This window comes from Ipomoea nil, unplaced genomic scaffold (assembly GCF_001879475.1).
Source record: "Ipomoea nil cultivar Tokyo-kokei standard unplaced genomic scaffold, Asagao_1.1 scaffold2845, whole genome shotgun sequence".
NCBI classification, from domain to species: Eukaryota; Viridiplantae; Streptophyta; class Magnoliopsida; order Solanales; family Convolvulaceae; genus Ipomoea; species Ipomoea nil.
Window position 1 is genome coordinate 5675276 of NW_017619273.1, and position 16332 is coordinate 5691607.

The 16332-nt window shown below is 33.0% G+C and overlaps 1 protein-coding gene and 1 non-coding gene across 2 annotated transcripts; one reads left to right on the forward strand and one right to left on the reverse strand.

Annotated features, from left to right (window-relative positions):
- Positions 1-279: 279 nt before the first annotated feature.
- TRNAI-AAU lies at positions 280-353 on the reverse strand. Its single transcript has one exon. It is a non-coding gene; the product is annotated as a tRNA-Ile (tRNA).
- Positions 354-4917: 4564 nt separating this feature from the next.
- On the forward strand, positions 4918-8249 carry LOC109160035 (glutamyl-tRNA(Gln) amidotransferase subunit C, chloroplastic/mitochondrial). Its single transcript, XM_019308146.1, has 6 exons — positions 4918-5223; positions 5400-5625; positions 5705-5745; positions 6647-6702; positions 7679-7730; positions 7811-8249. Exons 2-6 carry the CDS (start codon positions 5419-5421, stop codon positions 7884-7886), a joined length of 432 nt encoding a protein of 143 aa, XP_019163691.1. The 5' UTR covers positions 4918-5223; positions 5400-5418; the 3' UTR covers positions 7887-8249.
- The last annotated feature ends 8083 nt before the right edge of the window (positions 8250-16332 follow it).

The following is a 16332-nucleotide window of genomic DNA, read 5'->3' on the forward strand; positions in this document are numbered from 1 at the left end:
TTCTTTTCTTACTTAGCTTATTGATGAGAATAAATGTTGTAATGTCAAATTAATTGATCATTATATCCTGTCTTCTACGTGTTCATTAAGGAATTGTATAAATGAATATTATTACATACGTCAAATTGCCAAAAAAGTTTTATACACCTTAACCTAAAACAAGTAATACAGTCGTGAAAATAAATATGCATGCACGAATATGTGCCCGTATGTATATAATGTTATACCCACAAATGCACGGATCCTGAAGTGTGGTAAATATGGAAAAAATATAAAAATTGGCCCATGCAGGTCTCGAACCTGCGACCTTCGCGTTATTAGCACGACGCTCTAACCAACTGAGCTAATAGGCCATGTATGTTAATTTGTTATATACTATATATTATTACTATATTGTATTTGATTTGTAGAAGTTCAACCTCTTTACTGCTACAATTCAAGTTATTTTCTGCATTTTCTGTTCAAATTATGTGTAATTGTGTGTTAGGAACTTAGGACTAGTAAATATTATAGATTTTTTTTTTTTTAGATTACATGATCCTTCATATTAATGTGCTTAATTTATATATATATATATATATATATATATATATATATATATATATATATATATATTGTGCTTTGATGTAATTTTTTGGTCAAGTCTGAATTGCTAATGTGCGATTTGAATCTTCGAGTTAAGATTAACTATATTTTTATATGTTTAAGTTTAAACTTTCATATGTTTAAGACTTCATATTTGATGTTTTAGACAATGATTTTTTGACCGAATTGTAGACAATAATCTCTATATATATCTCTATATAGCAGAATCAAAGTGAAAATTTTTTCCCTCCATTTGGTGCATTTGAGAGTTATGGAATATCAAGGGTTTAGAAACTTCATAATCATCATAAATCTTTATATATATATATATATATATATATATATATATATATATATATATATATATATATGTGTGTGTGTGTGTGTGTGTGTGTGTGTGTGTGTGTGTGTGTGTGTGTGTGTGTGTGTGTGTGTGTGTGTGTGTGTATTAACTTTTTAATAGTTTGTAATTTTGATTAGTTTTTTAATAATTTATTTACAATGAAAGTTAGGTAAAGTAAAATTAAGTAGGGAAACAATTTTACCGCCTAAGTGTGAACGCATATTAATAGATTTGTAAGATCATTATTTTTTTTTTTTTTGTGTAAACCACGAGGTAGTCCGGATCTTTCTCTGTCCGTTTAACTTTGTAAGATCATTATTGCAAATGAGGTTGGCAATATGAATGAATTTCTTGTCATATATTGTCTTAACATTTAAATATTACAATGTATAACTATACTTACATTTTTAATAAAATTAATTATGCTTCGTATCATAACATTACAACAATACTTATAAATTTTTGTCCGTGCATCGCATGGGCCAAATACTAGTTTAACTTTATGTTTGAGTGTGATATTTTGATTAATTATCTATTGAGTTAATATCCAATATAGTTCTGGACTATAATAATTTTACTCAATTTAATCATAAGTAACCTTTTGTGTGTTTTTTTTTTTTTTTTGAAACAACAAACTTCATTAATGATTTAACAACTCAGAAATACATGCAGGAGGGATCACAGACCACGATCCCAGGACAGACATAGAATTAGTTGCCCGAGCGAGTGCATGAGCCACTATATTCGCTGACCTCTTGACATGGTGAACATGAATGTTCCCTAAAGCCCTAGCAATCATAACACATTGCTTAATTACCAAATCTACACAAGAATAATCTGAACGCAAAGAATTAAAAGCATTACAAAATAATAAAGGATCGGTTTCCACAATAATATTATTCCGACCGATCTCACATAACCATTCCAAGGCCGCCTTGACTGCACTTGCTTCGGCCATAAACGGATCGCGATCACATCCCAAGCGTCCGCTCTTCGCTGCCACAAAGGTGTCGTCGTGATCACGAAGGACCGCCCCGAAGCCTACACCGTCATTGAATACCACGACGTCCACATTACATTATAGCCAGTAGCGTGGCGGTGGAAACCAACGAACCGTTCTAGCACTGCCGGCTTGTATACGATTAGCCACCTTTCGTGATTCATGCCACGCAGCTTGAAGCGACGACACATTCTCCCGGAGCTTTTCTATCGACCAACTTTCATTACGCCAGACTCAGTTGTTCCGCGCTGTCCAAATCGACCAGATGATGGCCGCTAGTCGAATAACCAATCTCGGACATGATGCTCCTAGAATATCATTCATAAAACCAGGAAGCGACCTTCTTTGTAACACATCCCCATTGCCCCATACTTGCTGAGCAATCGCACACTCACAGAATAAGTGCTCTTGAGTTTCACGGTGATACCCACATAACAGACAGCCACCACCAATCCACACTCGTTTTGTAGCCAACAGCTCCCGCACAGGCAAAATCCCCCAAGCACACCTCCACAGTAGATGTCGTACCTTCGAGGGAATTGACAATTTCCACAAATTCCCCCAAACAGTGAGATATGGAGTCGAAATCCCAGCGTCCAACTCTTCAGTGATGAGTCTGTATCCATGTCTCACAGAGTACATGCCTTTAATGTCCCACAGCCATCTCCAAGAATCGCTCAAATGCATAGCAACTGGAGTAGCTGTGATACGACGAACATCGGCTTCTTCAAAGATGTCTGTCAGTAACTCTAAATCCCAGCCCCCTTGATTATTGAGGAAACCACTTACTGTGGCATCCCGGAGTGCATCCACACACGGGGTAAGAAGCGAAGGATTTGTATTATCTGCTAACCAAGGCCAACTCCAAATCTTCGTGTCTTTACCATTGCCAATGCGTCGTGCCACCCCCAACCGAATGATCCTTTGACCTGCTACGATGCTACGCCAGATGTAGCTTGGATTACCGCCTACTTGAGCCCCCATGAAATCACATCGTGGGTAATACTTAGCCTTGAGAAGTCTGGCTACTAACGAACCGGGATGAATCATTAGCCGCCAACCCTGCTTAGCTAATAGTGCTTCATTGAACTGATGAATTCGTTTGAATCCCAATCCGCCACGATCCTTCGGAACACACAAACGAGGCCAGCTAAGCCTGTGTATCCCCTTTGCCGTTGTACCGCTACCGCCCCACCAGTAACGATTAAGAATTTTCTCAATCGAGTTGCAGATCCGAAGAGGAAGCAAAAACACTGACATTGAGACCTATGCTTTTCAACATGACCTCTTTCCCAGCCTTAGATAATAGCTTATGTTGCCAGATGCTCAAGGTTAATATGATAATTTCCATTTCCTTTATTTTTTATTGGAATAATGGCCAAATAGGCCGCTGAACTTTAAAAAAAAAAATACAATTAAGTCCCTAAACTACACAAATTCATGCAATTAAGTCTAAAATGACATGTTTACCTCTTAATTTCCCCCAAATCTAATTTCCAAAGCTACCAATTCCATAACCCCCAAATCCCGAGTTTTTTTTTGCACTTTTGGTCTCACGACTATAGTGGCACTAGCAGAATTGATTCACGACTTTTGAACCTTGCAATTTTAGTCCACGACTATTGATTTTTTTTGCAAAAATGGTCCTTCCGGCCACTTTTCTGTCAAAATTCCACCGGAAAAAAAATTCTCTATTTTTAACAGGGCTAAAATTGACATTTTACTTATCTCAAAAAATAATAAAAAAAAAATTGACATTTGACTACATACAATATTACTGGGTTACATACTACTGCCCCAGGCGGCGGAGTTCCTGGAGCAGGCAGGGCTGTCAGTAACCGGTGGAGCGGCCGTAGCGTTCCCCGGGCTAGTTGGGTTATCCGACAGTAGCATTGGAGGCGGAGCCAGCACGCCTGCCGGATCATTCGAAGACATCGGAAAAGCTTCGCTGTATAGATTTTCGGCGAGAGAAGCGGCGGAGATTCTCAAATGCAATCGCATATATATATATATATATATATATATATATATATATATATATATATATATATATATATATATATATATATATATATATATATATATATATATATATATATATATATATCTAAAAACATAATAAGTGTGGATGAAGGTTATATCCTTCATTTATGTCCGTTTTTTTCGTTAAATTTTATGATACATTATGCTATAAATGTTGTACTATATAATATTTTGGACAAATATACCCCTACCGTTATAACTTCCGTTATCTTTTCCACTATTACTACCATGCACATGCATCCACCATATATTTTTCTTATTTTCAATAATAATAATAATAATAATAATAATAATATACACATTATTTAATATTTATATTTTAAGAAATAACTAACATATAGCCTCAATATATAATGTGTATATTATTATTTAATATTTATATTTTAAGAAATAATTAACATATAGCCTCAATATATAATGTGTATATTATTATTTAATATTTATATTTTAAGAAATAATTAACATATAGCCTCAATATATAATGTGTATATTATTATTATTAGTATTAGTATTATTATTATTATTATTATTATTATTATCTAAAATCTAAATAAATTTAAAATTTTAATATAAAATATTAATATTGGGCACTTATTTTTTGCGCAACGCGCATGAGAAATACTAGTATATATATATATATATATATATATATATATATATATATATATATATATATATATATATATATATATATATTTTTTTTTTTTTTTTTTTTTGAGATAAGTAAAATGTCAATTTTAGCCCGGTTAAAAATGGAGAATTTTTTTTTTTTTTTTCGGTGAAATTTTGACGGAAAAGTGGCCGGATGAACCATTTTTACAAAAAAATTAATAATCGTGGATTAAAATTGCAAGGTTCAAAAGTCGTGGATCAATTCTGCTATTGCCAATACAGGGACCAAAAGTGCAAAAACCTCCCCAAATCCCCAACCCTAAACTTTCAGGGCTTTAATGCTTCTCCACTTCACGCACTCCCCAGAGGCCTAGAGCCGGCACACCGCCAGTCCGCTATCCGCCACGGTGCCGTCTACCACAGTGATCGCACACCACCATTCTGCCATAGCCAACAGTACTACAGTCTACACTCTACAGGCAGCATGCTACAGTAGTCAGCACTCACTCCATTTAGCCACTCGCAACGACCATACGCCAGACGCTGTCGTCAGACTCCAGTGATCAATCGCCATCTTCATCGCAGCTTGCAGCTCGCACAGTCACACTGACGCACTCTCGGTCTATCGCAAGAGTCTCAGGTACACGTAGTATTTTCCTTATATTTATATGCTTATTTACAAATTGTCAGTTTGTCACTGTTCTATTATTATTATTATTATTTTTTAATTATTATATTTTTGGTGGGCTGGCCTCCCCTGTATGGTCGGATTATTTCGACGGCTCCAAATTCATCAATCTGGATAATCGTCTTAAGAAACACTGTAATAACAACAATGGGAAGTAGAACATTGCTTTCTCTGTGTCCAACAATGGCAACTGCTGCTACCTTCAACCGGATACGAATTGTTTTTCGGACACAGCCATTCGGGTTGAGGCAGGTGCCCCGCCGGAGCTACTCCACGAAAGCGAATAGTGCTCTTCAGCCCCCTGATGTCCCTCGTTTGGCCGAAACAGCTCGGATTTCTCTCACCCCAACTGAGGTATATTCATACAAATTTCCCAGATTTTTCAGGGAAAATTATGTGCTGAAACTATGAATTTCCTTTTTCGTTTTTGTAGGTTGAAGAATTCGGTCTAAAAATTCGACAAGTGATAGACTGGTTTCTCTCTGTCTCCCTCTATATGTTTGTGTGTATGTCTCTTTATATGATTGATGGGTGTAATGTGCATGTTTATGCTCTGCGTCTAATTTAATTTTTGGGTACAAATTTTTTTTCTTTCTGTTCTGTTTCTTGAATGAAATCACATGTTAATAAGCTTCTAGTCTGGTAATCTACCAAAGCCCAAGTACACTTGTTTCTTGAGCTGATTTGAACAAATATATTAACTGGATTGTTCATAGATAGCTAGAGGAAGCACTATCTATTAAGTTTGCACCTTAGAATTAATGGATTTCGGAGAACTATCAATTCCTGAAGTCTAAATTGAAATACCTCTGTGTGAGCCTGTGAGGTTAATTGAAAGGCCATGAATTCGTATTGTTGAAGGCAGTGATTGGATTTCTGCTTTTGATCTATTTTGGGTTATAGAAGAGTAACACGAAGTGTTTAGCTTCATTCGACTATGTACTGACAAAATGTGAATTTCTGTATGATGGACCCCTAAAAACTGTTCAAACACTCAGATTGCCTTATCTCTTTTTGTTTCATTTGTTTTACTGAGCCACATGCCTTTAATGTAGTCCATTTGGTTAGCTTAAATCATAGAAAATCTGAAATTTGTTTTTCATCTTTGTCATTTCCTAGTTGACCAGCTCTAACATATATACTGTCACTGATTATTTCTGTCCATTACTTTAGTTGTTTACAAATTAAAATCATATTGCATAGCTGTTGGTATCTTTGCATTTCAAATTGCTTGAGATAGGAGATGTTTGTTCCATACTTCTGTTCCAAGTTATAATACCTTCATTAGATTTTTCCAGAGGCTATTTTTTACGACAAACATCATTGGTGTTGCTTTCAGTTTACTTTTTGTTAAAAATTGTGGTTTCTTGTGCAGGTTTGGTCAACTTCAAGCCGTAGATCTTCAAAGTATTGAGCCAGCTATTAGGGCAGGTAATTTAAATGCTTAAGACTGTATAAAAAGAAGAGAACAATATGTTGTATATTTTTTTTATGTCTCAATGAAAAAACAAAACACACACACACATAGATATATGTATATGTATAGAGGCAATGTGACCTTTCTTTAGGAACACATTCTCAGACAGATACAACCCTACAAACACAACCTTTTGTGTTACAACACTCCCCCTCAAGTTGGAGCATGTGTATCATATGCACCAAGCTTGTTAAAAGTATTTTAATCTTTCGAAATCTTTGGTTTCAAAATGTTGGAATAGGTGTTGTTTCAACAATTCCTTCAACATCATATTCTGTAATAATAATATCATCAACGTATACGACAAGATAAATGCTCTTACCTTGTTGATGTCTATAAAACATGGAATAGTTGACTTTGCTCTGATTCAAACCAAAATTTTGAACTACTTCGTTGAACTTTCCAAACCAAGCACAAGGAGATTGTTTTAGGCCATAGATAAGAACGTTTGAGTTTACAAACCACGTCACTCTCCCCTTGAGCAACAAACCCAGGAGGTTGTTCCATGTTTACTTTTTCTAAATCCCCATGTAGAAGCTATTAGTCTGTCCTGTTATATTTTGGATATAATCTACGATTCTACATGTTCTTTTGGTTGGAAAGATGGCTCAAAGAGGAGTCCTATGCAATGTTAAATTATATAAATCTTTCTGGACATTAGATTGAACTGATTGATACTTGGGCCAAAATATTGTTTTGAACTGTTCCTGAACTTAAAATGAAAACTCATATTTTGATCTTCAAATTTGTTTGTTATCCATGCAATTGCCGATTTTCTTTTCCTTCCCTTAATTTGGGGGTGGGTGTTTGATGCTCTTGCAGTTTTGCTCTTTTCTTCTGTCAAGTAACACATTCTTCTGTTCATATAATAGGAATACATCTTTGAACTTAATCAATATAAATATCTATATTCTTCTCCATCTACTACAGATACTGAAGGTGACAACTTGCGAGATGATTTTCCTGAAATTTTTGAAAATAGGTATTATCAATTTTATTTCTCATTTTTGAGTGCATTGCATGTTTTCTTGTTCTAATACAAATATAAATTTTATTCAACAGGGAAGCCATGATAGCTGCTGTGCCAAGCTATGAGGAGCCTTACATCAAAGTTCCCAAAGTGTTGAACAAGGAGTAATATGTTCAGGGCTTACTAATCAATTGTAGGCCTTCACCCTCTCCATTCCCATCTAATTGGCTTAAAAATCCAAAAACCGCCAGCAGCTTTCCATTTCATTCTTGTTTTAAATTTCTTCTCTGCATTTTGTTCCTTGAGGGACTGGGCGTTGCCCCAGATTCCCATATTCATTCTGAGCTTTGCATCATGGACAAGGAGGTTTCTATATTTTGGTGGAGTGAGCAATTGATATGAATACTATTATGTAGTAACAATTGCACAAAAATGCATACTTGGCATGTAATGTTATGAATTTGCTACTTTTTCATTGTAGGAAAAATGGTGTAATTGTGTAAACCAATAAAGTGAGTAAATTCCACTAAAGGTCCTCTAAGACGGCTCTAAGTTTGAGGAGCTACCAGCTTTGGTCCTCAAGCCTACCTCTAATATTCCTCCAACTTATCTAGAACTACTTTATATAGTCCTCTGTTTATTTTTCTGTGAAACTTTCGTGAAATTGGAGGGCAAAGCAGTAATATCTAGTTATCCACTTTCCTTCTACGCAAGAAAAGGGATAACCCTAGAATCTAGAATCTCAACAATGCAACAAAATTGAAAGAGAGCTGTGGTGGATTTCAGGCTAGGGCTTGGCAATCGCAAGTCGCAACAGAATAGGCTACGGTATGAACGCTTGAGTTTGATTTGCGTATTGTGAAAAATAATTAGTTGAAATAATTGTTGCATTTGGCCATTTGGGTTGATTTATTTGGATAATTTGTTCGTATATGAGAATTATCAGTTGTAAGTTAATTAATGCTTTGTTGCATGCATGACATTTTTACTTGTATTATGTCTTTTGTTCTTGAGGTGAAAAAATGGTGACCAATTGTCTGACTTGTCTCCTTTGAAATGTGTTCTGCCCATTGTGATATGTTAGTCAACACCTGTGAATGTTATAATTCCATGATATTAGAAGCTAGGGACAATCCTCTAATAACTTGCCTTGAGTTGTTAAGAAAGCAGTTGATGACAAGGTTGTATGCAAGCAGAATGCAAGGTGCAAAATGGACTGGCCAATTTGTCCATCTATTATTACCAAGATTGAGCAAAATGAAAGAGCTGCAGGTAGTTATTTAGGTTATCAGTGTGATGATCTTTTATTTGAGATAAAATGCATGAATGGAGATCAACTGATAGTGGATTTAAGTAAGAATACTTGCTCTTGCAAAAAATGGGATTTTACCGGTATCCCTTGCAAGCATGCAATAAGTGCCATTTGGTTAAAGAATGGTAAAGGCCCAATTTTTAATTATGTTCATCCATGCTACTAATACACACAGTTACTTGCAGACATATGCGTATGCTATAAAGCCCATGGCAGGCGCAAATGAGTGGCCTGAAAGTAAGAAACTAAGAAAAAGAGTTGGTGAGCTTACTAAAGATGGGGTACATCTCTCAAGAAAGCATGTGATATTACGTAATTTACGTTGAAAGTGTAAAAGAAGTCAGGTCATAATAGCAGACTGAACAGGTATAATGTTTATTTTCATGCTTATTAACTTCTTCTTACTACTTGGGTAAAACTTGTTTTTCTTTTATTTTGCTCATAGTTATTCACTTATTTCTAATTACTTTGCAGTCTACCCAAGAAAATAAAGCAATAGTACATGAAGTGCAGAACAATGGCCAAGTTTAGAAGCATTTAGATGCACAGAGAACAACTCCAGATGGACAAACTCCTCAAGCACTAATTCTATAAGGATGCTATTGGATTATGTTGTAATTCAACATACTGCTTTTTCTTTTGGTGGGGTTTTTATTTTGGTTTTGATGCAAAATGGTAGGCTGATTTTTTGTGGTTTTATTTTTGCAGGAAGCTATAACTTGTATTTTTGGAATCACTTGTCTACTGCCCATATGTAGTAGTGGTGTTTACTTAAAAATCTTGCAAATGTTGCTCAGTTTATGCCTAATTTTTTTGGTACAACTGAGTTTATGCCTAATATACGCTTGCTAACCACATTTCATTGTAAGTGATTGATTTTTTTTAAAAAAAATATCAAATGAATAGAGGATACAATTGAGTAAAAATTGAATAGTGGAGGGAAGATTTTGGTTATTTACTAAAATAGTATTTTACCTATTTTTTTTTAAATTATGGTTTAAAAATAAAATAAAATTCAAACAAGTCTAAACTGTAAAATATTGGTGGAAATATTATGAATAGAAAATGTTAACATTTGACAAAGGAGAAATGTGGAAGTTTGTATTTTATTTTCGACCGAATAGAGTAAAAAAGAAGATATAGTAGTGTTGAGAATGTTTTTGAAAAAAGTAGGTTAAAATGAAATTACTTTTGTTTTCAAACTGATCAATAGAGTGACAACAAAAATAAAGTAGTGGTGGAAATGTATTTAAAGGAGGTTAACATTTGATGAAAAAAAAATGATAAAAGTATTATAACATCTTCTATTCATAATATTTCCACCAATATTTTACATTTTAGGCATAATTGTAATATTGAGTCTTGATGTTTTAAATAATCAAAATAAGTTAATTAAATGAAAAAAAAGGAAAAAAATTAACCTAAATTTGTTTTTAAAAAAATGCAAGAAAATGATTTTCAAGATTCCTTATTTGTAATTTTTGATGCTCAACTTTGAATGCTATGTATTTAGTCTGACTAATTATTTGACCAAAATTTATGTTAAATTTTGTATTGTATTTTTAACACACTCGGACATATTCGTAGTATATGTTCAACAATTATGCAAACTTTGATTGGGATGAGGTTCGAACTTAAGACATTTCTTATAGAAATCAATGAGTAAGTTAAGAATAATATATAACTAAAGGAATATTCCGTTACTAAAGTTTATACTAATGAAAAGCGAGGGTATTCAAGTGAAGAGAATGATACAGGGTAAAGTAGGAAAATAAAAAAAATACTAAAATCAAAATAATCTGAACCATTCATTTAATCAAATATTTGGACAAATATTTTTTAGTTCCCGTTATAGGCCTAACTTTATTGGCTCTTTTATATATATATATATATATATATATATATATATATATATATATATATATATATTATTTGTGTATATATAACTTGAACTATAGTTTTTAATTATTTATATTTATCAATATCTTAATATTGTGCATGAATTTATATGCATCGCGCATATAAAATGCTATAATTGATAAATGACAATATATTAATCAAACCATTATTTTGAAAATTAACTCAGATAATAATATACCATTTTTTTTGAGTAATAAAATAACAAGTTAATTAGTACAAACAAGCAATTCTTTCATAGTTTATACTTATACCATGTTTCAAAAAATACAGACTTATACCATATATATAATATGTGCCCTGACTTGCTTTTTTTACTTTAGATATAACTTGAAAATATGTTACATCTACACATTCACTTTTAAAATATTTTATATTTGGAATACTTGCATTGTGAGCAAGAATAATTTCATCAAATTGTTCATTTTCTTGATTCACTTTTAATTATTTATGATGCAAAGTAAGTCTCCAATACACAAAATAGAACCTCATTTTCTTTTCATATTTAGAGTGTTTTGCAAGCAAAAACAAAAGAACTTTTGTATCCTAAACTTTACAATAGAACTCTTATTTTCTAATGTATATATATATATATATATATATATATATATATATATATATATATATATATATATATATATATATATATATATATATATATATATATATATATATATATAGAAGTCGGTTCTAGTGCGGGTGTGGGGTTTAATATGAGCCACTGATCTTGTTTAGATCAAGATCCATGATTACCAAAATTAAAAAAAAAAAAAAAAAAAACACGGCGGCAATTTGATAAATTTTGCATCTAAGTCAAATTTAAGGTGCGTAAGTTTTGTGCTTAAGGTGCGTGAATTTTGTACTTATAATTAATCTGAGTAGTTGTTAAAACTTAAAGTGCGTAAAATTTGTGCTTAAGGTGCATGGGTTTTGTGCTTAAGGTGTGTGAGTTTGTGCTTAAGGTGTGTGGGTTTTGTGCTTAATGTGCATGAGTTTGTGCTTAAGGTGTGTGGGTTTTGTGCTTAATGTGAGTAGTTGGTAAAACTTAAAGTGCGTGGGTTTTGTGTTTAAGATGTGTGAGATTTGTGCTTAATGTGCATGAGTTTTGTGTTTAATGTGCGTGTGTTTGTACTTAATGTGAGCCATTTTAAAATTTTAAGTGCGTGGATTATGTACTTAATGTGCTTTGTTTTGTGCTTAAGGTGCATAGTTTATGTACTTAATGTGAGTGATTTGTGTTCTTAAGGCCAGGTGCTTTGTTTGTGTGCTTAAGGTGCGTGGTGATTTGTGTACTTAAGGTGCGCCATGTTAATGTTTAAGGTTTATATATATATATATATATATATATATATATATATATATATAGTTTCTATCCATTTTTTTTCCCTTTTGCTACTCATGTAACTTAACACACGTATACTAAACATCAATTGTTAAGTTGTGATGTTCTCATCCAGATATCAAAAGTGGAGACTACAAAGTTCACAAAGTGGAGTAACTATAATTGTGTCACCTTTGATGTTGTGGTAACAAACAATTGTCAGGCCATTGAAGAGTAATTTACTTTGACTCTCTAATCACTGATTTTTTTTATTTATTTTTTTGGTTAGTAGATTTTTACAATTGTAGCAATTTTTTATTTTTTATTTTTAATTTCTTAGTTCCTCCTATACAAACTTCTTCCTCAACCTCTACTTTAAAGAAAGTTATATTCTTTCCTCACCCTCTACGTACTTTGGTCTAAAAGTTGCATTGCATCTTTTTCAGCAGCTTGAATTGCACTCTGATCAATAAGCCCACTGTGAGCTGTGCTGATTAAGTGTTTCTTTTTAAAATATATATGAAGGATATTTGTCATACAATTGGAGCAAATGAATGTAATCCCACTCTATTAAATTTGGAAATAGGAATAGGCATGATTGAAAAAGTCGCTAGGTGCTCCTCAAGCGTTTGGTGAGGGCCTAGCGCTTAGCGCCTAGGAGTCCATGTAATTTTTATTTTATTTTTTATTTTAAAAATTTGTTTACATTTTTTTAATTTTTAAAAACTTGATAATTATATACTATTTAATACTTTAATAATTAATATTAAAATATTAAATATTAACCTAAAAACATGTAGAGTTTGAACAATTTATGGTTATTTCGCTCGAAATAATGTCGCTTTGAGTAAAATAACTCATTTAAAAAAGAAGGGAAAAATAGCTAATCAGCCGACTAGGCAACCTAGTCGGTGCCTAGGAGGCCTAGTCGACGCCTAGGAAGTCTAGGCAGTCTAGGCGGCCTAGTCCGCCACCTAACCGGTCTGACGCCTAGACCACCAATTATGATGATACACTAGGCGGCTGACGCCTAGGCGTCGATTAATCGGTGCCTAGATAGACAGGATTTTTGCAACACTTGGAACAGCAACACAAGTACATACCTAAGTAAAAGCAAGCTAGCATGGGTAGCTCACTTGGTTGTTGGGTGGTAGATTTTAAACAATGACACATAATCGAGCTTTATCAGTCGCAGTGTAGGAGTTTCACCCAATCTATTATTGTGGTGGACTCCTTGTGAGCACCAAGCACTGGTCTGCCTATCTAATGGGTAACTGTGTTACAGTGATTTACCCATCCACTATCCTGTCGAGCTAAGGTATGAGTGCGAGGAAATTTTGACTTTTGTGGGCAAATTAAACTAAGTAAAAGGAAATCTTATTTACTTTTGGAATAAGGTTCAAATTGGCCACTGAACGTAACCTGAAAATGCAATTAGGCCACTAAACGAAAAAAGTGCAATTAGGTCACTGAACACTCCAAATGTATGCAATTTCACCTGATAGCAGGTTACCATCAATTTTAGCAGGTCACATGCTTACGTGGCAGCTGAGTTGACATTTTTAATAATTTTTAAATAAATTTTAATAATAATTAAAAAAAAAAACGACGGGGTGGCTGGTTGTTGTATTTTTATTTTTTATTTCCTTATTTATTTAATTTTTCAATTTTTTTAAAATTTATTACAAATTATTTAAAATGCTAACTCAGCTGCCACGCAAGCAGATAACCTAATAAAATTGATGGTAACCTGCTATCCGGTGAAATTGCATACATTTGGAGTGTTCAGTGGCCTAATTGCACGTTTTTTGAGTGTTCAGTGACCTAATTGCACTTTTTTTTTTTTTTTTTTTTTTTTCGTTCAGTGGCCTAATTGCATTTTCAGGTTACGTTCAGTGGTCAATTTGAACCTTATTCCTTTACTTTTCAACCATTTGCACATTCTTCTTTAGTGTTTCTCATATCTGTTTCTTACTATTGTATGGTAAGTAAAATGAATTCTTATTTAAGGCAAAAACTTGTATGAAACAGTTTCACAAATTTTTATTCATGAGACGTGTCGAGTTTTTCATAAGTATTATATTACATTTTCCTTTATACATATTATACTTTCTCTTGTAAGTAACTCTTCAACTTTTAAATATTATATATTGATAAAAGAATTACATTTTTCTCAAAAATATCACACTTTTCTTCATAAATATTATCTTTTTCCCTATAAGTAACAATCAATTTTATCACTATTTGTATTACACTTTTCCTCATTAACAATCAATCAATTTATCCCTAAATAAAAGAATTATATTTTTTTCAAAAATATCACACTTGTCTTCATAAATATTATCTTTTTCCTCATAAGTAACGATTTATCACTATTTGTATCACATTTTTCCTCATTAATTAGTAACAATCAATCAATTTATCCATATTAGTTTGCATTTTTTTTTTTGTAAATATAAAAGTGTTGTATTTTTATAAAAATATCACACTTTTCCTTTTTTTCTCCTTGGAGGGACTCATTTTTTTAGGATTTGATTTACACCCCTTTGCAAATGCGATAGAGCCTTTATGTAATACAATTCAAGCTTAGTCTAAAAAGAAGTTGTATATATACTAGTGCAAACCCACTACACATTCCAATGTGGGACAAAGACTACTTTCAAGCCTTCCCATCTCCAATTTCCAACTCAAATGATTCTATTTTGAGAATCAATTTATCATTCACCCATTATCCTTTAACCTAGTCAAGATCAACAACCCAGAATGATGGAAAATTAGAAAGAAGAAAAAAAAAAACGCAGTGGCATTTTGTTAATTTGTTGTGTTTTTGCATTCTGTTCAAATCCTTAAAATCACAATAATATGCAGTCGAAGGCACAACCAATGTGCACTCAAAGGAACAACTAACAATGTGCACTTGAAGTCACAACAATGTGGACTCGAAGGGATAACAATGAGCAATTGAAGGCAAAATAATATGCATACCAAGGCACAATAATGTGCATTCAATGACACAAAAATGTGCACTGCAAGGCAGAATATTTAGTAGGTTCTATAACATTTAGTACCATATTTCATTCCCAAAACAATATGTTATATGTATATTTGTCTCATTAGCCAAAAATATGCACTTGAAGACTCAAAATTATGGATGGAATATGAAGGTATAAAATTGTGCACTGAAAGACATAACAATATGCAATGGAATTGTGTTTTGACATGATGTTCAAATCATTGAAGGAACACTAATGTGCACTCGAATGTCAAAAATTGGAATGAGAATATTTGCGAAAAATGGAAATTAATTGTCCCAAACAATATGATATGTTGATTCAGCTTCCAACTCCAAGGCGAAGATGTGTAGAATTAATTTTTTTTATTTGGGAGTTCATTCCCAAAACAATACAAGAAATATGGATTTGTTTCATTAGCCAGATACTATGCACTAGAAGGCACAACAATGTGCACTGGAAGGCATAGTTTTAGAGCCATTGATATGATTTTGCCCGCATCTTCACACGCGCACGCGCACACACACACTCAAACACACACACACACACACACACACACACACACACACACACACACACATATATATATATATATATATATATATATATATATATATATATATATATATATATATATATATATATATATATATATATATATATATATATATAGGGTTGCATTCAAGTACAAACACCCTTAAAATACAAACCCCCCTTAAAATACAAACTTGAGCTCGTGCACACATTAACATACTTACATGCACACAGCGCGTAGGAAGAAAAATCACAACCATCCATCAAAGCTCGTGCACACATTAACATACTTACATGCACACAGCGCATAGGAGAAAAAAAATCAGGACCGTCCAATACCACCATCCAACGGCGTCAAATTGTCCATAGGTTTGTATTTTAAGATGTGTTTTTACGTGAATGTAAATCTATATATATATATGTTCAAAATCTTAATCATATGAGAACCACTTCCTAGGTGAGAACGTGTGGATAAATTCAAATCATTGATCTGCAAGATTTGATGGATGAGAAATCAAG